General features: G+C 41.4%; 1 protein-coding gene across 8 annotated transcripts in view; it reads right to left on the bottom strand.

The window, feature by feature from the left end:
* The window catches only part of LOC126278680 (ankyrin repeat and IBR domain-containing protein 1-like), a 579,195-nt gene that overhangs the window by 397,966 nt on the left and 157,266 nt on the right, over positions 1–23,963 (bottom strand). For 4 of the 8 annotated variants that reach the window (XM_049978928.1, XM_049978929.1, XM_049978926.1 and 1 more), the window contains exons 2-3: positions 6,509–6,589; positions 6,251–6,374 (exon numbers count right to left, since the gene is read on the bottom strand). In XM_049978928.1, coding sequence (XP_049834885.1) covers positions 6,251–6,374; positions 6,509–6,540 — 156 coding nt within the window. In that variant the 5' untranslated portion in view covers positions 6,541–6,589. The remainder of the gene's footprint in view (positions 1–6,250; positions 6,375–6,508; positions 6,590–23,963) is intronic. The other 4 variants (XM_049978932.1, XM_049978933.1, XM_049978930.1 and 1 more) reach the window with 1 other exon arrangement.

Raw genomic sequence — 23,963 nt, 5'->3', positions numbered from 1 at the left:
TCACAGTGCACTTGTCGACGTGCTTGGACAAAACGAGCAGGGTATTATTGGTGAGGCTCTATTATCAAAACAACAGTAATGCTGCAACTGCACTTAGAGATAGTCGCCGGCTGAAAGGATTACGGAAGGCGCCTCTTTCTCCACCTGCTGTGTGGAGCATGATGAAGTTCGAATCAACTGGAGAACTGAGTGTCGCTCCGGATTAAATCGCTGTTGCTATGAAAAAAAAAAAAAAAAAAAAAAAAAAAAAAAAAAAAAAAAAAAAAAAAAAAACGCTGCGAGCAATTCCCGATCGTCAGGCAGTGCGTGTGCTGTGTCACGACAGTTGAATATCCTGTAGTCCTCTATACGGAAGGTGCTTCCAACCATTCTCAAATGGTATCCGAACACGATCCATATCGTACAGGAGCTTGCACCACAGTACGCACAGAGACGTGCTGACTTCGCTCTCCACTTTCTCGCTAGGATTGAAGTTCACGGGGCTGACCCTCGACCATCCTATGGACAGACGAAGCTCATTTTTCTCTGACGTGTGAGGTAAACACACAGAATTGCCGACAGTTGCGATCAGTCATTGTGCATGAAGTTCCTCTGTGTGGTGAATGTGTCACCGTATAGTGTGGATTCACGGCTACGTTCATCATTGGCCCATTATGTTTTGAACAGTTTGGCGCTCAAGGACCAAAGACGTACAGTGTGACTGACCACCGTTACTGCGATATGCTTCACCAGCATGTCATACCTGCCCTACAGGAGAGAGACGCATTGAACTCAACAGTTTTCATGCAAGATGACTCCCCAACGCATATCAACTGGTGAAGTTCACCTGCTTCTTCGAAACACATTTGAGAACGATCCAAATGCTTGGCCGGTACGATTACTTGATCTCACTTCCTGTGATTTCTGGTTGTGGGGCTACCTTCCCTGAAGGACAGGGTTTAGCAAAGAAACATGCACACACGTGCTGATCTGAAGCGCAGCATATCAAGAGAGCAGCATAACGACGGTGATGCTTCGTTCTGCTATGCAGAATGCAATCCGGCGCTTTCAGACTCTGGGATCCATATTGAGCCCATTTTGTAGCAGTAATGGTGTCTGCATGTAATGGTTGGATGTACCGAAGCAGTACACTAAAAGTGTTTCAATTGAATTTAATCTGCATTATTTCTCTTCCCCAAGCCCTTGACATTAACGCTATCAAGTCTGGTGGTCGTACAGTATTTATTTTCTGTGTTATGACGAGTTAAACAGGCAACGTTTAACTATAACCACCCGAAATTTTGAGGAGAGCGGGAGTGTTGAGCGAGCGGGCAGATGCTGGGCAGTGCCGCCGTGGCTGTTGGATTAAACTGGGATGATGAGTACCGGCGGCTTCTGTCTGTGTTTGGACGGCACGGAGTGGAGGCAGGTATAGTTCTGTTAGTACTGACCACACCTGGGGCAAGTCCGGCTACTCACTACTGCACTTAGGTATTTTCAAAATGGTTCAAATGGCTCTGAGCACTATGGGACTCAACTGCTGTGGTCATTAGTTCCCTAGAACTTAGAACTACTTAAACCTAACTAACCTAAGGACATCACACACATCCATGACCGAGGCAGGATTCGAACCTGCGACCGTAGCAGTTGCACGGTTCCGGATCGCGCGCCTAGAGCCGCGAGACCACCGCGGCCGGCTATGTATTTTCAAGCATTGTAAGAAAACTCGCTTTCGGAAAAACATAAGCGTCAAGCCCGTAGGTTTCGCTCGCGTTCCTGTTCGCTACCAGTGTCGCTGCAGTGAGGATTGCTTAGTGCAAGTGCGTCCGTCAGGGTGCGTACTATAGCTTTATTGCTTGACTGTGTATGGTCAGATACTTTGAGATATGATCATGTGCTAGTAATGCTCATTAACCTAGATGAATGAAAACTTAGCTGGCGCTTAGCACCGGTCATCAGTACTGTACTGAATTGTGCGCTTCGAGGCGTTTCTTGATTACTCTGTGGCTGTGTCAAACTACAAAAATAAATAAATAAATAAATAAATAAATAAATAAATTAATTAATTAATTAAAAAAATAAAATCAAATGTGTGTGAAATCTTATGGGACTTAACTGCTAAGGTCATCAATCCCTAAGTTTACGTACTACTTAACCTAAATTATCCTAAGGACAAACACATACACCCATGCCCGAGGGAGGACTCGAACCTCCGCCGGGGCTAGCCGCACAGCCCATGACTGCAGCGCCCTAAACCTCTTGGCTAATCCCGCGCGGCGTCTAGGTTTCAGGTGACGTTTGTTTATCTTAAACCTAAAGCGCACGAGTCACTGATCTGTGCAAGAGTTATGGACCTGTGGTTCACACGAAATTTGTTAATTTTCAGACGCCCTTGCAATGACTGTATAGATGCAGGACTATGTCCACTTACATCAGTACTCCATACTTAGGTGATTATATTCTTTTCTTGGTATTTTACTTAATTACTGTAATTTTCTGTGTACTACCGTTTACGTGCGAAATTACAGTTGTAAGTTAACAAGTATCAGTGTGACAGTTGGTCGTTGGCTCAGTTCAGACTTGTGCATCGTCCGCGCCGTTCTGCCTTGCAGTGCTGCTATTGATAACAGTAATTAAGGCACTTGGATATAGGCTTGTTGAAGCCCGGATCAGGTGACAGGGTGACTAATTTAGTTCCTAGAATAGTATTACCTTGCGGATTTAATATCTGGTTTTACGGCTAAGTGGTATCGTTTCAGCAGTAGGCGTTGTACCATGTCAGATGAAACCTACTCCTTAACCAAAACCATTTGATTACACCACTCAAGTAATTGGTACTAAGCCTTTATTGATAAGGCTTCCGTACGGAATGGTCAAGACTCCAAAATTTTGACAGACGGCTCTAATGTTGCTCTGTAATTGACATTTGGCTTTGGGTGTCTTACGGATAGCGTTGGCTGTTAAAGGCTTCTTGTTCTATCCTACTGCGCAGCGGGCGGTCTTTCATTATATTCCACACCTGACACGGGTATAAATTGTTTAAACAAGAATAAGGAGGGAAAACTTACTCCCTTTAAAGGCACCGTACCTCACAGCCAGTTAATGTATAATTTGAGACAGTAAAGGGTAATATGTTTCTTTAAATCCTGGGGTGAAGTTCATAACGTCTAAACTATATCATACCTTTTAATTCGGTTTATGTAAATTTCTGTTTTCTCAAAAGTGATATGCGTCACGCTTAGTCACGTTTTTCTTCTTGATGCAAATAATTAACCAACAGCCGTATGTATTGAAGAAATTTATTTTATTTTACAGGCTTCTATGTGCTAGCAGTTTCGGCATTACATTGATGCCATCTTCAGGCCCCACTCGTCATAGGCGATAAAATCGCTATACACGGAAGGAGCCATGTAACTGGATCCGTGAATCAAATCGTCACGTAACAGCTCTTGGTGGCCAGGCGACACAGTTCATGCCAGCCGTTGCCCCGTTGCCCCACGGTCCATAATGGATGAACGAAGATTAAGCTTAGTCCAGTTGTCTATCTGTGTTCTATTTACGCAATTCCTGTTTCTTAAGAGTGACAAATCTCACATTTCGCTGTTTGACACCTGTGATTCAGTTTAAATTAAATCTTATCTTTCTACAAGGTGATATACGTTGCGTTTTGATCAACTGTACCTCTATGCTGTTAAAGTAAATGCATATTTTGTCGAGGGACTTTGATACTGTTAGAGTTTTGTTTAAGGGATACCTCCATCCGTATATGCTTTGCAATGTTTGTTTGCAGTAATCTTTGATGGATTTAGGCCAGTAATGTGGGCTAATATGACTAATGTTTTGACCAAAGAGCTCAGCTCTTTTAATGGTTTTATAAAATTTGTTTATACCGAAGAAAAATGTTATAAAAGAGAAAGATTTTAAATTTTTTAAAATGTTTAACAAATTTTTTATGTTGTTGTCTTTACCTTACCACTCGCCTCATCAGCTGCCCTGCCATTTCACTATACAAACTATGTGTTGTCTGTGGTAAAATATGTATGGCGACTGGAGGTCTGGGACGAGTCTCTGGTAATCTGTCCCTGACGCTAATGGTAACTCTCCGGCTGTAACCTGTTCCCGAATTTCAGCGGATGTAATTCGTGTACTCGTCAGAGCCAACAAAACAGTAATGCGGTCTCCTAATGGGGTGATAGTTCTGGAAGGACCTGCACCTGCTCTTCTTACCGCTCTGTTGTCCTGAGTCCGCCTGGTCACCGGACTTCTGCAGTCATTATACTGCAGCCAACAGTTTGAGCGATCTGTCGGTCTGATGCTCCAGCGTCCCTTACGCCACTAACTCTCTGAGCCAACTGTCAGAGCTGTGTGACTTCAGTCTACTCTTTATCATTATTAAATTGTAATCCGAGTCTACATTTCCTTCTGGTATAGCGTACAATCCAGTATCAGCTGTAATTTTCATTGTCACTGGGTCTCTTTCAAGTACGCCTCCTCCTCTCAACAATGTATTCGATATTACTAGCTGTAATTTTTGTCGGAATTCAGTTAGCCTTTCTTTTTCTACTACCAAACCCATATTCTCCCGTAATTCCCTCTTCTATTCCTTCTTCTACTACCATACTCCAGTTCCTAATGATTAATAGATTATCATTTTCCTTTATGTAGTGAGTTACCTGTTGAGTTTCCTCATATACTCATACATTTTTACTGTTTATCCTCTTCTGCATGTGATGTCATCATGTTTACTTTAACTATTGTTGTTGGTATTCGTTTACTGTCAGTTCTGATGAGAACAATCCTGTCACTGAACTGTTAACAATAACTCATGTGAACACAGCTTTTAATTAATCACATGTGCCACTCATTGACAGAATCCTTGCGATAATACGACTTTTGTAAACCTAGTTTGCATCAGCAACTTGAGAATAATGAAATGTTAGAACTAAAGCAGCCACGTGTGTCTCGAATCCGATCACCTGAAAACGTGGAAACTCTGAGTGTGGTAATGATCTGGTTAGTCCACAAGGTAAACAGCAGCCGAACTTGGAATAAGTATAGCATCGCTATGTTTAGCACATTCTTCATTCATTCAGACGTTCTTTTATTCTGGTAGAAAATCGATCAGCAGAAAGAAGACAGGCGTAATTTTGCTACTTGGGTAACGCAGGCAGAAGGGGAAGGAATCCTGCACAACGTCTGCTTCTCTGACGAGACGTACATCCGTGTTAATGTCATGATCAGTCAACAAAATTGGAGGTTTTTTGGCTACTGAACATCCAGTAGCCTCTCATGAAAGGATCATTCGGCCAGAAAATATCTGTTTGGCCTACCATATCTAGACAAGAATTAACTGGATCTTTCTTTTTCGATCAGACGGTCAGTTCTGAACAGTACACGGGGACGTTGCGAAACCAGTTCCTTCCTGCACTTTTGCCACACGGCTTCCAATGCGCATGCACTGGTTTACGCAAGATGGTGCCCGCCCACACAGAGCCATTGTTTTTCTCTACTTTCTGCATGAAACATTTGGTAAGACAGTGTTGCTTCACCGCTTTTCCCAAATTCTCCAGTGTGCCAAATTTGACCGCCTCACAGCTCCAACATCAATCCTTGTGATTATCTTCTGTTGGGAATAAGAAGTCTTCCGTCAGCATCCTCAACATCTTGTGGAACTCAGAACTCACATTGTTGACGTGTTCAATACAGTCAACGAAGATCTGTGCCGGCGAGTAGCGCGGAATATGAGCATTCGTCTAAAACACCGACGGTGGCAAAATGGTGGCCACATTGCATGTGATCTTCACTGACATCACTTCTCTATGACTTCGTGCCAGTATGTTTCTGTATTTCGTAATATTATTTGTCACAGCATTCAAACAAACATAAGTATAAACGGTTCAACATGCCCTGCTTCATCATGTACGTTCACACACACATACACATACACTAAACTATTGGAAATCCCTATGATCCACTCCCAGCCTTCTGGGATATTTGGCTGTAACGAAAATTATACGACAGCAAACGCAGCTCTCATGAATGGGAAACAAAAATGTAAAAAAAGCTTCAAGCTACGATTCTGTTTGTGGCAGGCACAGTAGCGTTAAGTTAATTGTTTTAATATTCATAATTATTGTGCTAGAAATTTCGAGAACTTGAGAAATTTCCAGGTAGGGCTAAAATTGATATTTTGGATTCAGTTACTAAGTATGACATAGTGAACGCATTGCAGCAGGTGAGCGGTTGGCGCATGCAGGACGAGCGCACTCACCTGCATGGCGGCAAACTCATCGCCATGCTGCAGGTACTTCTTGAACTTAGAGGAGGCGCTCCCCATGGCTGGCCAGCTGCGGCGGGCGGGTCGCCACGGCGCAGGGGCATCACCTGCTGCGCGCCTGCCAACATGACAAACGCAAAGGGGTCAGCGCGGGGCGCCACGGCCAAGCACGGGGGGCTTCACCTGCTGCATGCCTGCCAACACAACAACTACACACTGATCGGCTCGGATCGGCACAGTGCGGCGGCATACCTGCTCCGTCCCTGCCAACACTGCAACCACATTCTGAGGGGGCCACGTCGCCACGGCACGGAGACATCACCTGCTGCGTGCCTGCCAACAAGACAATTGCATACTGATCAGTGCAGCAGTGCTAGGGTTTCATCCGCTGCAAATCTGTTTACATAAGTGATTGGGGTAGTTTTCACGACTCGGGATAATCACTTGAACTGCAAACCTGCCAATAAAACAAACACAAATAGTAATAAAATAAGACCGCTGGATTAGTGAGAGGAGAAGTAGAGGAAATAACCTCCACTCCCACATGAACTGTCACTGGAAGAATTGTGCTGTATGATGACCAGATCTTACTGCACTCACTGTTGACATAGGGCATTCTTTTTAGAGCAGGAGACACAGTAGACATTCATAGTCGTAATCGCATTTTGACTCCAGTCAAACACAGCACAACGCAACAATGAGAAGCACAGCGGCCTGTGAACTTTTAGTTTCTGGGAAGGAGATGCACATGATTCACACATTAATCTAGGAATAGCCCATTCACTCATTATAGCACAGATAGTTTGGATGCACCACAATAAAATGATGCACCACAATAAAATGATGCACCACCGATGGCTACAGCTGATCACAAATATTGGCAGTCATTGAAGGAATGACACATCCACAGACTGAACGGTAGGACGTCATGCTAAGTAAGTGTCTCTTCCAAAACACAGACATATACACAGCATTTCATAATACCACTGTGTAGGAAATAGGAAATGAAATAATCAACAACTGCATGCAAACCGGGAAACACAGCCATAGTACAGAGCTTCAACACCAAATACATAGTGTTTATAGACTTACACAGACAGAACTTTGACATTCCTGTCAATACATCAACATCATACTTATTGAAATAGGACCTTTGCCATATTGTAATGTGCCAGAAACAGATTGGCACCATAATCTTACACTAATCGAAAGACAGAATATGATAGTACCCACCCATAATCCGAGTTTTGTGGTACCCGATTCTCGAAACACTTCTTCCAAGTGCAACAGATCTGCTGGCAGGTTATCAGTGTTACCACCTGTACCGCTTGAAAGAGTACAGGGAATCGCAGATTGGACATGTTTCGAAGGAAAGACGCAGCGAACCACGAAGAACAGCAGGGGGCACAAAATATTCAATATTTTCCCTATGTAGGACCATTCTCAGCCAAGATTACTACAGTCCTCTGCAAGTGAAACGATTAGCCACCCACCCGTTACTAAAGACTAAAGACTATCTTGGCTAGACAGCATCATCTGATACAAGACATTAGGTACAGCATTCCAGGTAAATGTAGAAGTGGACTATGGTAGCACCTCTTGGGATATGTTAGATGTGTATATTTGGAATAAAAATGAAATCAGAGGCTGCAGAACACAGCCTCTACGAAAACAATGTGATCTGTGATGTAGACACAGATGCTTTGGGGCTACTATTGGCCCACCGTAATAAGGAATGTGATAAAAGAAAGTAATTTCACCAACGGAGATGACGGCTATCTGCTAAAGCCGTCCTCACACTGAATGCGGGGAGCTGGACGAGTTTCTTGAGATCACAGTATGGAATCTCACATTTTGCGGTATCCTAGAGCGTAAAAAGAAGGACCAGGCAAGTTATAGTGTAGAGACGAACGTGGCCAACAGCATGCAAGATAGCTTTTTACGTTACTGGTGGAACGTAGGAGAAACTGCATCAGATTACGTTGTTTGCAAGTTGATGCACATATATGACGTTTTCTAATTATAACGTACAATATACTGTATGAATATACGTTGTTTGAATGTAACGGTAAATTGATGTTCTCTCTGAAACGCGTCGTTTTTTATACAATTTGCTATAATAAAATGAGGAAAAGTGACATGAAGTTGGTTGACGGCTTTTCAAATTTGATGTTATTCATATCATGCCTTGCTTGCTAGGAAAGTACACCATTTCAAGGCATCATCACATTAAAAATATATCGAAGTTATAAGTAAATGCTTGTTAATGACACGTTGCCGATGAAAGTCGTTAGCCCATTATAAACTCAAAGACACATATTCCAATAACTTTTGTCAACTGTAGTGCAATGGACAGATATGGACTGTTTACAGAAAGACTGCATGTTTTCCACCTGAATTGTGCAAATATTTGTTACTCACTTTGTTTCTAATTTAATATAAATATATTTTTCAATATTCGACGTTAATTTATAAAGAAGAGTTCTCCGTTCAGGAGTGAGTTTGTTCGATTTTGATAACGTGCCAGGGAACACGGAACAATGAACTGCAAGATTGCTCAGAAAACTAACGTAGCTATTTTACTCGCGTCCATTGTCGTAACCAAACTGTGTGTTTTGCGTGACACATATAGTCGCTTAACTGCTGCTGGAATTTGCTAGGTCGCAAATCACGTTGCACTGCACATCACGCCTTTTCTTTGCGCACACTAATCATATTGTAAACAACGTTTCGCAATATTCACGTTCACATCCCTGTCTTTGTCGCAGGAGGGCAGCACCAGACGACGAACTAAAATGAACTGGCTTTAACTATCGAGAAGCTCGGTAGGAAGATAGAGCTATCGAGAAAAGAGAGGAAGAAAGGGGAAGCTGTCAGGAATGCACTTAAGGAAATGGGAATGTGATTTGATACGTTTTGTATTGTGATATGGTTTCACGTGTGGCTGTTTCTGAAGGAAGTAAATTGAAACTAACTTTAACATTAGGGAATGTAGTCATATTTATGAGTGTTAAATGCTGACAAAAATAGGTATATGATCCTTCGCCTTGTGTTCTTTTAATTGTCCCAGTGTGTGTTGTTTTGTGTGCGCTACTTTTTTACGGCATTTATCTCCATTTTACAGTCTCCCCTTTTTGTCTCTTGTCTTCCATAGTGTTCCCCCCTTTTTTCATATCTATGTACACCATGTTTTCTCCTTCCCGTTATTTTTAAATGTCTTCTATTATATGTTTCATGTCTTTCAGCTGAAGAGCAGCGCATATGCTGCTACCAGCCCACCCCGATGGGGAATTTAAATACAATAAAGAAAAAAAGTAAATGAAAATCATTCGTAATAGGGCCAATCATGCAGATTTTGCATCTTGTGATTGCTTTGTCGTCCAGAAGATGCTGGACGCATCATAGAAGAGCACCGTGGTACTTACAACTCACGCGCAGGTTAGTAAGTGAATCATCCTTGATTGTAAGTAATTACTCTGTCTTTGTTTTTGCTAGCCAGATAAAGTTTTCTGTGTGTCAGTATTTCAGAATTAGCCATAATGAGAGGACACTGGATACTTCTGTATAGGCATTATCTTTCAATGAACGTAGAAAATATTTACTCACAACTTTCTACATTTACCAAGAGCGATGGCGATATTGCATGAATGTATTCTCTGAGATTTTTAATTCTGACATGATTTATTTAAATAAATTATTGGAATTTACAGTTATTGACCGATAACACGGACAACATTAACAAAGAGAATCATGTCCGACTTTAATTAAAAAACAAATACACACATACAAATACACTCCTGGAAATGGAAAAAAGAACACATTGACACCGGTGTGTCAGACCCACCATACTTGCACCGGACACTGCGAGAGGGCTGTACAAGCAATGATCACACGCACGGCACAGCGGACACACCAGGAACTGCGGTGTTGGCCGTCGAATGGCGCTAGCTGCGCAGCATTTGTGCACCGCCGCCGTCAGTGTCAGCCAGTTTGCCGTGACATACGTAGCTCCATCGCACTCTTTAACACTGGTAGCATGCCGCGACAGCGTGGACGTGAACCGTATGTGCAGTTGACGGACTTTGAGCGAGGGTGTATAGTGGGCATGACATCTTAATGTGAAGTGTGTGAAGTGTTAATTACTTGGAGATGTATACAGACAGTGTAGTACTTTTCAATGTTGGTTTTACAGGTCCTTGATAGTGACCTTTGGTCGAAATTAGCTAATCGCACAGTTAAATAAACATCGCATTACAGCCTACTATGGACCATGTTTACTTTCATTAAGAATCTGGAGGCTTTTAATTTCCACAAATACAAAATTTTAACTTCTAGTCGCTTTACAGAAATAGAACAAGCTTTTGTTGAGAAAATTTTGCGGGCTTTCCTGCATTCTAGAATGAGCGGGGAAATTCTCGGTTGGTGGCAAAACACGTAGTTCTCCCTTTCGACAGGTAGCGTTTAGGAGTGCGGTGGACTGTTCGCAGAACAGTACACATGATATTTGGGACCGTGGGACACTATTTGTCACAGACATCTCGAGAAATGTTTCGTCCCTGCCTGGCACTTCTTTCAGACTTTTTTTTGTGTAAGTGGCGCTTTTAGTATTTACACTGCTTTTCCTCTGTGCAGCTCACAATTTCCAACTTTACTTCACAATGTGAGTTTGGTTTTTGTAGCTAATTTTTTTTTCACTGCGATGGCGAGTCGACCTTCTGCAGTATTTTTGCATTTGCAAGCTGGTCAGGCTTTGAAAAGTCATTTGCTTCCTGGGTACCAGTCTTCCAGTACCATTCAAGTGTTTTCGGTGTTTATACAGCGTTTCCAGAATTGACTGAAATGTTGTTTCATTATGTAATTTTTTCGTCATCCCACAATCATTAATTTTTTATTCTTGATAAAAAGAATTGTAACTTTAGTTTATTTCGGTGTACGAACCATTTTTTGAGATCAGTGAATAAGTATTTAATTTGAACTACTTCGAAGTCATCATTTTGGTCCTACAACTGTCTGAAGACGCGCTCCTATAATCTCAATAAATATCGTCAGTCGGTTTTGTATGACTGAATTGTGGTCTCGCTGTAACGGTACTCCAGTGGAAAACAGGTGCTATTACTGGGAACCTTTCGATTAAGCAACAAAAGTTAATTGTTTCATTTCTTCTTTATGAATTTTTTATTTTATTGCTGGTAATTAAACTTTATCTATATCTGCCCAAAGCAGTATGAGTGATTATGATTGCCTATGTAATTTTGGTTTAATTTATTGGCTTTCTAGCTTTGTCCATTCAGCCATCTCAATATTAGTGTCAATTATGGCGACACGAAAGTAAGGACAACAGAAGACCCATCCCCGACTGGAGAAAATCCTTGATCAGACAGGGAATGGTACCCGGACCACGCAGTTACCGAACGGACGCAAATCTCATTCTGTCGTTCGACAGACCTACAAGGCGTGAATTTGTTTGTTGAGTTAATCGTGTTTTGTGTTCGCAAGTGTGGCAGGAGCTTGCAATAACTACTGCCGAGCACCGATTGACTCACGTGTCCCACCACAAACAATAGACGGTAAAACCAAAAATATTACAACATATATGAACGTCTTCTCGTGAGATAGGACAAAATAAGTGAGCAGAATGTACCGCTTTCAGCCCTTATGTAATAAAGACTATATGGATGTAAGTAGGTTACGCAGTCATTGACAAACGTATGAGAAATATTGATGATACGATGAATTTCTCGTACAAAATTGGTCTTGCTTTGTGTTTTTTCCTTGAGTTATATTACATAACGTCAGACTACGAAGAGGGCACACACTATCAGGACCATGTTACTCTTCCGTCTTGTGGTTGTTGTGGTCTTCAGTCTAGGGACTGGTTTGATGCAGCTTCCCATGCTACTCTATCCTGTGCAAGCTTCTTCATATCCGAGTAACTACTGCAACCTACATCCTTCTGAATCTGCTGAGTGTATTCATCTCTCGGTCTACCTCTGAGATTTTTACCTTCCACGATTCCCTCCAATATTATATTGTTAATCACTTGATGCCTGCCGGCCGCGGTGGTCTCGTGGTTCTAGTCGCGCAGTCCGGAACCGTGCGACTGCTACGGTCGCAGTTTCGAATCCTGCCTCGGGCATGGATGTGTATGATGTCCTTAGGTTAGTTAGGTTTAAGCAGTTATAAGTTCTAGGGGACTAATGACCACAGCAGTTGAGTCCCATAGTGCTCAGAGCCATTTGAACCTTTTTTTTTTTTTTGAACTTGATGCCTAAGAACGTGTCCTACCAACCTGCTCCTTCTTTTAGTCAGTTTGTGCCACAAATTCCTCTTCTCCCCAGCTGTATTCAATACATGATCTACCCATCTAATTTTCAACATTCTTCTGTAGCACCACATTTCGAAAGCTTCTATTCTCTTTTTCTCATAACTGTATGTCATCGATGTTTCACTTCCATACATGACTACATTCCATACAAATACTTTCAGGAAAGACTTCCTGACGCTAAAACCTATACTCGATGTTAACAAATTTCTCTTTTTCAGAAACGTTTTTCTTACCATAGCCAGTATACATTTTATGTCATCTTTACTTCGACCACCATCACTTATTTTGCTCCCCAAATAGCAAAACTCATCTACTATTTTAAATATCTCATTTCCTAATCTACTTAACTCAGAATCACCTGACTTCAATTGACTACATTCCATTATCCTCGTTTTTCTTTTGTTGATGTTCATCTTATTTCCTCCCATCAAGACACTGTCCAGTCCGTTCAACTGCTCTTCCAGTCCTTTTGCTGTCTCTAAAGGAATTAGAATGTCATCGGCAAACCTCAAAGTATTTATTTCTTCTCCATGGATTTTAATTCCTATTCCAAATTTTTCTTTTGTTTCCTTACAGATTGAACAACATCTGGGATAGGCTACAACCCTGTCTCACTCCCTTCCCAACCACTGCTTCCCTTTCATGCTCCTCGATTCTTATAACTGCCATCTGGTTTCTGTACATATTGTAAATAGCCTTTCGCTCCCTGTGTTTAACACCTGCCACCTTCAGAATTGGAGAGTATTCCAGTCAACGTTGTGGAAAGCTTTCTCTAAGTCTACAAATGCTAGAAACGTAGGTTTGCCTTTCCTTAATCTACCTTCTACAATAAGTGGTAGGGTCAGTATTGCCTAGCGTGTCCGAACATTTCTACGGAATCCGAAATGATCTTCCCTGAGGTCGGCTTCTACCAGTTTTTCCATTCGTCTGTACAGAATTCGTGTTAGTATTTTGCAATCATGATTATTAAATTGATAGTTCCTGCTTTCTTTGGGATCAGAGTTATTATATTCTTCTTCAAGTCTGAGGGTATTTTGCCTGTCTCATACATCTTGATTACCAGATAGTAGAGTTTTGTCGTGACTGGCTCTTCCAAGGTTATCAGTAGCTCTACTGGAATGTTGTCTATTCCCGGGGCCTTTCTTTGACTTAGGTCTTTCAGTGCTCTGTCAGTTTTCCGCCTTATGTTACACAAAATTTTCTCAAGCGACATGCATCCGTCGGACTTGAATACAAGCAGACACAAGGTTCCCCGCAGCAGGTGATAGCCTCCTGCAAGACGATCGTTGAACATTCTTCTGATAGCATCAGGACCGCGTCTCAGCAAGTGCCTCATCCACAGTCGCCGCCATTAAGTGCCAAACTGGACACTATACACGCAATGCTGGTCATCTTTCAATGAATTTTGCACTATATCAGTGTATGAAGGCAGATCAGTGCAAGTCATTATTGATCTGTATTGCCACACACAATCTTCATACTACACATAAGTGTTGTAGATTTTCTATCAATAAATTATTGTAAAAAGCTGTTAATCTGTTTTACAATCTGCAGGTCTGCTATAAATGATTCAACCTTTTTCAGAGTTGCAGATTTTTCAAAGTATCACATGTAGAAATATGACTGATGCACAAGATAAGAATAAACCTGGTGCAAACAAACACAAACGCGATGATTGTTCAGAAGCCGAAGCACACCCAAACTGGTGTTGTTGCGCTCTCGGAAGTAGCTCCTACTTACATATTACGCATATTATTACTAACTTACGTTAAATGAAACTTTAAGATATTCTAACGTATTAACAGCCATCAATGTTTTTCTTGTTTCCAGGGCTCTCGGGTGTCCAGCCGGATGCGATCGTTGACGTCCCATTTCAACGATCGCATCCGGCTGGACACCCGAGAGCCCTGGAAACAGCACATACGCCGGGGAAGCATCCAATCAGATAATGTTTTTCTTAATCGCGATTTAGTAGTTTTTATTTCAAAAATCGTGTACAGTCACAGCCTCTGTACTGCTGTGCTCCGAGTGTCACGCTGTTAAAACGGCTGTATGGAAATGGCTAATGCTGCTTCCTGTTCCATGGTGAGACACGCGTGTGGAATACGACTATAAAGTGCCGAGAAGTAGGTTATTCTTAATGTTTGTCATAAATTTACAGAGATAATCGGCTTTAAAGTATACAGAGGGGCTGTACATATACAGTTGATTACAGCCGCAGATTCGATTTATAGCGGAATCCGTGGCGTAGTAGATCGACAACTTATTGGAATTTAGGATTCACTATTTCAAGCCTCTCCTGTGACAATTTCTTTTCTCGTTCAATTTGAAATATCTACATCTTGTAATTATAAAATTCATCATCATTCTTTATGAATATGCACGTCTTCTTGTTTTTGATTATGTGATGCACACGAAATTCCTGTTTTAATTTCAAATATAAATTCTCAATTACCGATATTTTATGAAAGACTGTTAATAAAAGTTGCTTAAATTAAAGAAACATGTTGTTGTTGCGATCTTCAGTCCTGAGACTGGTTTGATGCAGCTCTCCATGCTACTCTATCCTGTGCAAGCTTCATCATCTCCCAGTACCTACTGCAACCTACATCCTTCTGAATCTGCTTAGTGTATTCATCTCTTGGTCTCCCTATACGATTTTTACCCTCCACTCTGCCCTCCAATAGCAAATTGGTGATCCCTTGATGTCCTACCAACCGATCCCTTCTTCTGGTCAAGTTGTGCCACAAACTTCTCTTCTCCCTAATCCTATTCAATACTTCCTCATTAGTTATGTTATCTACCCATCTAATCTTCAGCATTCTACTGTAGCACCACATTTCGAATGCTTGTATTCTCTTCTTGACCAAACTATTTATCGTCCATGTTTCACTTCCATACATGGCTACACTCCATACAAATACTTTCAGAAATGACTTTCTGACACATAAATCTATACTCGATGTTAACAAATTTCTCTTCTTTATAAACACTTTCCTTGCCATTGCCAGTCTACATTTTATATCCTCTCTACTTTCCCAAATAGCAAAACTCCTTTACTACTTTAAGTGTCTCATTTCCTAATCTAATTCCCTCAGCATCACCCGACTTAATTCGACTACATTCCATTATCATCGTTTTGCTTTTGTTTATCTTCATCTTATAATCTCCTTTCAAGACACTGTCCATTCCATTCAACTGCTCTTCCAAGTCCTTTGCTGTCTCTGACAGAATTACAATGTCATCGGCGAACCTCAAAGTTTTTATTTCTTCTCCGTGGATTTTAATACCTACTCCGAATTTTTCTTTTGTTTCTCAATATACAGTTTGAATAACATCGGGGAGAGGCTACAACCTTGTCTTACTCCCTTCCCGACCACTGCTTCCCTTTCATGTCCCTTGACTCTTATAACTGGCATCTGGTTTCTGTACAAATTGTAAATAGCCTTTCGCTCCCTGTATTTCACCCCTGCCACCTTTAGAATTTGAAAGAGAGTATTCCAGTTAACATTGTCAAAAGCTTTCTCTAAGTCTACAAATGCTAGAAATGTGGGTTTGCCTTTTCTTTAAATCTTTCTTCTAAGATAAGTCATAGGGTCAGTATTGCCTCACGTGTTCCAACATTTCTACGGAATCCAAACTGATCTTCCCCGAGGTCGGCTTCTACTAGTCTTTCCATTCGTCTGTAAAGAATTCGTGTTAGTATTTTGCAGCTGTGGCTTATTAAACTGATTGTTCGGTAATTTTCTCATCTTGTCAACACCTGCTTTCTTTGGTATTGGAATTATTATATTCTTCTTAAAGTCTAAGGGTATTTTGCCTGTTTCAGACATCTTGCTTACCAGATGGTAGAGTTTTGTGAGGACTGGCTCTCCCAAGGCCGTCAGTAGTTCCAATGGAATGTTGTCTACTCCGGGGGCCTGGTTTCGACTCAGGTCTTTCAGTGCTCTGTCAAACTCTTCACGCAATATTTCTACTAGACCTCGTCTTTTTACCTACTTGATCCTCTGCTGCCTTCACTACTTCATCCCCCAAAGCTACCCATTCTTCTTTTACTGTATTTCTTTCCCCCATTCCTGTCAATTGTTCCCCTATGCTCTCCCTGAAACTCTGTACAACCTCTGGTTCTTTCAGTTTATCCAGGTCCCATCTCCTTAAATTCCCACATTTTTGCAGTTTCTTCAGTTTTAATCTACAGGTCATAACCAATAGATTGTGGTCAGAGTCCACATCTGCCCCTGGAAATGTCTTACAATTTAAAAGCTTGTTCCTATATTTCTTTCTTACCATTATATAATCTGTCTGATACCTTTTAGTATCTCCAGGGTTCTTCCATGTATACAACCTTCGTTCATGATTCTTAAACCAAGTGTTAGCTATGATTAAGTTGTGCTCTGTGCAAAATTCTGCCAGGCGGCATCCTCTTTCATTTCTTAGCCCCAATCCATATTAACCTACTATGTTTCCTTCTCTCCCTTTTCCTACACTCGTTCAAATGGCTCTGAGCACTATGGGACTTAACATCTGTGGTCATCAGTCCCCTAGAACTTAGAACTACTTAAACCTAACTAACCTAAGGACATCACACACATCCATGCCCGAGGCAGGATTCGAACCTTCGACCGTAGCAGTCGCACGGTTCCCGACCGCGCGCCTAGAACCGCGAGACCACCGCGGCCGGCTTTCCTACACTCGAATTCCAGTCACCCATGACTATTAAATTTTCGTCTCCCTTCACTATCTGAATAATTTCTTTTATTTCATCATACATTTCTTCAATTTCTTCGTCGTCTGCAGAGCTAGTTTGCATATAAACTTGTACTACTGTAGTAGGTGTGGGCTTCGTATCTATCTTGGTCACAATAATGAGTTCACTATGCTGTTTGTAGTAGCTTACCCGCATTCCTATTTTCCTATTCATTATTAAACCGACTCCTGCATTACCCCTATTTGATTTTGTGTTTATAACACTGTAGTCACCTGACCAGAAGTCTTGTTCCTCCTGCCACCGAACTTCACTAATTCCCACTATATCTAACTTTAACCAATCCATTTCCCTTTTTAAATTTTCTAACCTACCTGCCCGATTAAGTTATCTGACATTCCACGCTCCGATCCGTAGAACGCAAATTTTTTCACCTGATAACGACATACTCTTGAGTAGCCCCCGTTCGGAGATCCGAATGGGGGACTATTTTACCTCCGGAATATTTTACCCAAGAGGACGCCATCATAATTTAATCATACAGTAAAGCTGCATGCCCTCGGGAAAAATTACGGCCGTAGTTTCCCCTTGCTTTCAGCCGTTCGCAGTACCAGCACAGCAAAGCCGTTTTGGTTATTGTTACAAGGCCAGATCAGTCCCAGACTGTTGCCCTTGCAATTGCTGAAAAGGCTGCTGCCCCTCTTCAGGAACCACACGTTCGTCTGGCCTCTCAACAGATACCCCTACGTTGTGGTTGCACCTACGGTACGACTAGCTGTATCGCTGAGGCACGGAAGCCTCCCCACCAACGGCAAGGTCCTTGGTTCAAACATAACAGTTTGATTTTTAAAGCAAAAATGGAAAACCAAATACTCTTTACTTGGACTATGTCCATTGTTTTATACCACAGATGTAAATATGTCAACAACCAGTTTTACTGTATCGAACACACCATACAAATGCTGTGCTTTTACACTTGCCTCTGTAGCATTATAAAATGAACCTAACGGAACCAAGTTAATGGATTTGGCCCGAGAAATAGCAGCTGACTGTAATTAATTACCTTCAGTGGCTTCAGTATTCAACAGTACGGTGAATTCCCTGAAGTATGCTTTTGCATCACACAACACATTTTTTCGAAAAGGAAGGAAAACATCAGTTCAGTTCACAGACAGTATTATTATCCCTATGTGCTATAAATCTTTGTCAGAGACGTATTATGCTCTCTATGACGTATTAAAAGAACTCTCCTGGTAATCATGACAATCCTGAAACAGATCTGTAGTGACTTGTAAGAATTCTTGGTGGATGCCAACAGACGGTGTATCAACTTGCCAGGCTATCATCTCAGTTCGGATCTGGATACCTCTGCGTCTAATGTAGTGCCTACCACGTTTCTAGAGTACACGGTAGCTATCAAGTGGTGTATGCGACAATGACGTCACAGCAAACCACGCCACCGAGCAGAAGGCCGTCAATGACGCAAATTATAGTGTTGTCAATGCGTTTCTCGGTGAATAAAAGGTCATATATATGTGAGTTAAGTTTTTACTGGTGACGGACGATCCAGTGTAGAGCTACGGTACAGTTATTAGTACAATGAGAGATTCTGAGAGCATGTTTTAATTTGTTTTCAATGAACAATAATGATTGCTGTGTGATAAGAAGTTGTGTTAAGTATTGCACAAAAAAGTTAAGAATTAATTTTAATATATTTCCTGAGAGCAATGGGAAGAAACAAGATACACAAATGCTTGTAGACATGCAGTTTCGTTTTGAGCTGTTGATGTCTGCGTGTTCGCTGAAAAATATTCCTGACTCGCAATGTGAAACGGATTTGAAAAGGTAACTTTGGTATTTTACTTCGAAACGCAAGCTGAAGCGCGATGCTGTTTTAACACTAAATCGCCCATCCTCCAGAACTGATTTACGAGTAGTAATGAACTTAATAATGAAAGTAAAATTGGGCACAAAAGTGGGGTTGCCATAAAATATTTGAGGAGCTTTTAGAGGCAACTTTACTGCCAAGTAATGAAGAAACTGGTGGTAGAGAAAACATTAATATGAAAACAAATCGTGCCGTTAAGTGTGACAAGTCACATTTGTGCCAACAATAGAAATTATGGAAAAAGATATGAAATCACTATGGCAAAATAATACAGATTTACAGGATCCTGTATCTTTGTGTAACGTTGAGTAACTTAAAACAGAAGAGTTTCAAAAAATGGTGCATAGTTCCTTTTCTGACTGTCAACAAAAAGTGTCTATGAAACGATTCTCTACTAATTGGTTATATTGCAACGGCTTCGACTTTGCGTTCTATATCTCATAAAAGTAATTCATCTATGTAAAATGTGTGCTGTCTGTTTTTTCAATCATCTCCGAAAGAACGGACACCATTCTTGATCGCACCGCCATTATGCCCGTACATGCACAACTGCAGGTGACGTCAGAAATTGTTTCATTTCATCTTTCATACATAAGTTAAATAAGTAAACAACACCCCCAATACTCTCTATACATGAAATGTCCAGATTGTATTCTGAAATGCGTATGAATCAAACATGTCGTGTGTGTGTGTGTGTGTGTGTGTGTGTGTGTGTGTGTGTGTGTGTGTGTGTGACTTATTTTTCGGGATTTTGGTGTGGTAGAGGAAGGAGGGGAGCTGATCTCATAGAAATCTTGTATCACCATGCCATATCCAAATTCTCTAAAGGAAGTTATTTCGTTAGTCTTATTATAATACCAACTACTATAGCGAGAAAATTTTCCAGACTATTGAGTGTGAAAGCTATGTTGTAAAGAATCTTTCTCTCTCTGTCTCCTTTTTTTTAGATTCAGAATAAACAATAAACAGTTGGAGTTTTGGGGGGCGTGAGGCGCTGTAGGCTCGTATTCCCTCTCCCCCTTACCATGGATTCGCTTCTGTGTGCGGTGTGCCTGTATGCTCCCATATGGTGCAGTGAGGTGAAAGGATCTGCTGTGACATTGTTGCTCCCAGCACATCGGTGCCTGACACCTAACGTGCATTCTAGTACCTGTGCTAGTTATCTTCACCCGAAGTCAGCTTTGGAGGTAGTACGTATATGGGCTCTCTAGATTGCGGCCAAAGAGATAAGGACCACACTGAAAAAGGTGCAAAGAAATGAATTCCTCAGTCTCTCCACACATTTCAGAACTAACTGTGGTCTATGAAATGATAGTTTCAGAATCTGGGAAAGAAAGCGAATGGCAACGAGAGTGCGACAAACTTATTAAAGCGAGATGAGTCTACAAAGACTACAACTGAATGTGTTGGTCTCAGAGTCTCTTAAAACCGCTCAAAATAACCGGTTTCTGAAACAATCGGATTTTCGGTTTTTTTCTGCTATTAGTTTTATATAGTACATCAATGGAGTTATTAGGTTGGTGCATAAGTTCGTAGCGTTTTGTTTAGCGTGTTGGTATCCCGGTTGCTCAACTCATCACTGGTCATGATATGTATGTGTGATGTTTGTCCAGTGGCATTCAGAAATGTGTGACAGTGGACAGGTCGGGAGTCCGTAACATATAGTAATTATTTGATGCACGTGAGTGTGCGTGTCCCTTCAGAAGTCTTGTATGCTAGACTGTTCCAGCTCACGTGCCTGCCGGCCGGTAATTGGGCACCCACTGCACAGGTGGGCCGGGCTGGTTACAAGGCACGCGAACGAGCAGCCAGGCAGCAAGGCTGGAGCTTGGATGGTGATTATAGCTGAAACAACCGGTTTTCGGTTGTACTGTCTTTTTCTCATCTCCATTTTAACCTGGCTGTTGAAATGGATCAAAATAAATAGTTTCTAAAACAATTCTTTTTTCGATATTTTATTGCTATTAGTTATATACAGGGTGTAAAATTTAAGTTGACAAACCAGAATAGCTCGAAAAATAAGCTTCACGCGACAAAAAGTGTAGAATCCAAAGATGATTATTTTCGAGGGCGACAGTGGCCGAGCGGTTCTAGACGCTACAGTCTGGAACCGAGCGACCGCTACGGTCGCAAGTTCGAATACTGCCTCAGGCATGGATGTTTGTGATGTCGTTAGGTTAGTTTAAGTAGTTCTGAGTCTAGGGGACTAATGACCTTAAGTATGATAGCGCTCAGAGGCGTTTGAACAATGTTTTTAGAGAGGGACATCTGCTGGTGCTAAAATTAGCTCGCCTCCCCAGCCCCCTGGTAGTGGGGCGGGAGACAACTTTAAAATTTCAAGTGGGAACCCCCATTTTGTATTGCAGAATCAGATTCTACATAAAAAAACTAAGAACATTTTGTCTGAAACATTTGTTTTGAGTCTTGGTAGCTGGCGCTGTAATTCAAGAAAATCCATGTTCTCATTTTTTGCGTGGAAAATCGTTACAGATAAATAAAAAATACTTATTTACTTCGTAAACATTAATTCGCTAAACCTAAAACTATCCCTCTCTCCCCATAGGGTGGGGATTGAGAGAGAGGAATTAGAGAGTTACAAATGTCGACCCACATATATTAATTCTTTCGCATATTCGGATAGGTTTTGTTTGTTTCGTGGTCATGAGGCCACACAACTTTTAATTATCAAAAAAATCATCTGACTAGCTAACTCTCTAAATGACCGAATCAAAATTTACGAACTAAATAAATATTTTTTATTTATCCGTAACCATTTTTCACCCAAAAATGAGAACGTGGAATTTCTTGAATTACAGCGCCAACTACTAGGAATCAAAACAAGTGTTTAAGACAAAATGTACGTAGTTTTTTATGTAGAATATGATTCTCCAACAAAAAAATAGGGGTTCTCATTTGAAATTTGAAATTTGCCTCCCACACCACCCCCAGGGGGCTCGGGTGGCGGGCTCATTTTGCACCAGCAGATGTCTCCCTCGAAAAAAAGCAGCTTTGGATTCTACACATTTTTTCGTGTGAAGCTTATTTTTCGAGTTATTCTGGTTTGTCACCTTAAAATTTACACCCTGTATAGTGCATCAATGAAATTATTAGGTTGGTGCGTAAGTCCGTAGCGTCCTTGTTTTGTATGTTGGTATTCTGGTTTCTGGGGTTTATTTATGGACTCATTTTTTGTTTGTAGTTCACTCTTGGTATTTGAGTTTGCGTATTGTGCTCAAGAGGCAACACCACAAGAGGAGATAGTGAGTGGAGCTGTGGACGCTAGAAAATGGAATGTCAGTTGGAGACATCGGAACATATCTGACATATTATTATGTTTGAGTTCAATGGACAGGTGACAGCGGCGACGGTAGCCAGAAACATTTGCGTCGTGTATGGGGATAATGCTACTGGACAGAGCACGGTAAGAAAATGGTACTCCCGCCTTAAGGAGGATTGTTTTGACATTAGTGACTCTACTTTCAGAAGGACATCCGGGGTTTGTTGAAGTTCGTTTAAACGCATTAATCCGCAAAGATACATTGAAAGTGTAATCAAGAACAAGTAACTGTGATGAACTGTGATCATTGCACCATTGCGAGACATTTGCATGTAACGGGAAAGGTTGACATACCGGGAGGATGGATACCGCCCGCTCTATGCCAAAATCACGAAAGTCAGTAGGTGGCCATATGTGCATCTGTGCTTGCTCGTCATCAGTTGGTTCGTGGACAATATCGACCATTCCTATCCTGTATCGTTGCTGGAATGGTGTCTATATGGTAACGTAAGGAAAAGAAAGGTATGGTTTTATCCCAAACAAAGCAGCAACTCTATGTACAAAGACCTGCACACATCCGCAAAATATAATATTACGTATCTCGTGGGACAGTGACGATGTGCTGAACTATGAACTGCTTCTCGAGGTGTAACTATCAATTTTAACAATTATTGTGAGAAACTGAGACGTCTTTCAGACCCAGTCCAAGAACAACGATCAGGAAAACAGAGAGAATTGATGCTTCTCCGCGATAACGCCCGTCTGCATTCTTCCAGACTGACAAAAAACACTACACAGGAGTTGGGTTGTGTGGCGAGTGTGTGTGTGTCGGCTCAATGGAAGTGGATGTTCAAGTCTGGTTCACACAGGTCGGCGTCCGTCGATCGCGACAATTCCGATCTGTAACTGTTAAAACAAACTACTCGCTTTGTTTGGTTAATTTCAGATACTATCTTCCTTTAACAGATATCCGCGTATCGATGGAGCAGCACGCCGAAATGTACAAGCGGCCCTCGCTTATAATTGAATCAATGGTGTTCGAAGGATGTCTGTCTTCCTTTACTGCTACACAGAGCGACTGCACTACTCGGTACCGTAACGTCTACCTTTATCTGAAACAATAAACCAAACATCATTCGCGTGTTCACGACGGGCTTATAAGCTTACTCGAAACTTGATACCAGTAGTTTTTATGCCCGGTTTGCAGATGAATCTTCAAACGTAGATAATGTGATACCTCTAATTATAAGTTCCACCATTCAAGCAGATGCCACATTAGTTGTCTTGCGAGGATGTTGATTTGTGAAGTAATATAGCGTCGTTAAAGCGTCGCTACGGTGCTAATTCAACAACTCCTACGTCGTAAATCCAGAGATAGTGTAGTCTCTAAAACACGTACAGAAAACGTAATACAATGTTCAATTACAGTTCCCTGTTAATAATGTCACTCAATCACCTTCAGCTTCGGCGTTCTATCAAGAAAATAATTACTCACAGTTACACAGTACAGTT

This window comes from Schistocerca gregaria, chromosome 6 (genome assembly GCF_023897955.1).
Source record: "Schistocerca gregaria isolate iqSchGreg1 chromosome 6, iqSchGreg1.2, whole genome shotgun sequence".
NCBI classification, from domain to species: Eukaryota; Metazoa; Arthropoda; class Insecta; order Orthoptera; family Acrididae; genus Schistocerca; species Schistocerca gregaria.
This window is presented reverse-complemented; position numbering and strand designations above follow the sequence as displayed.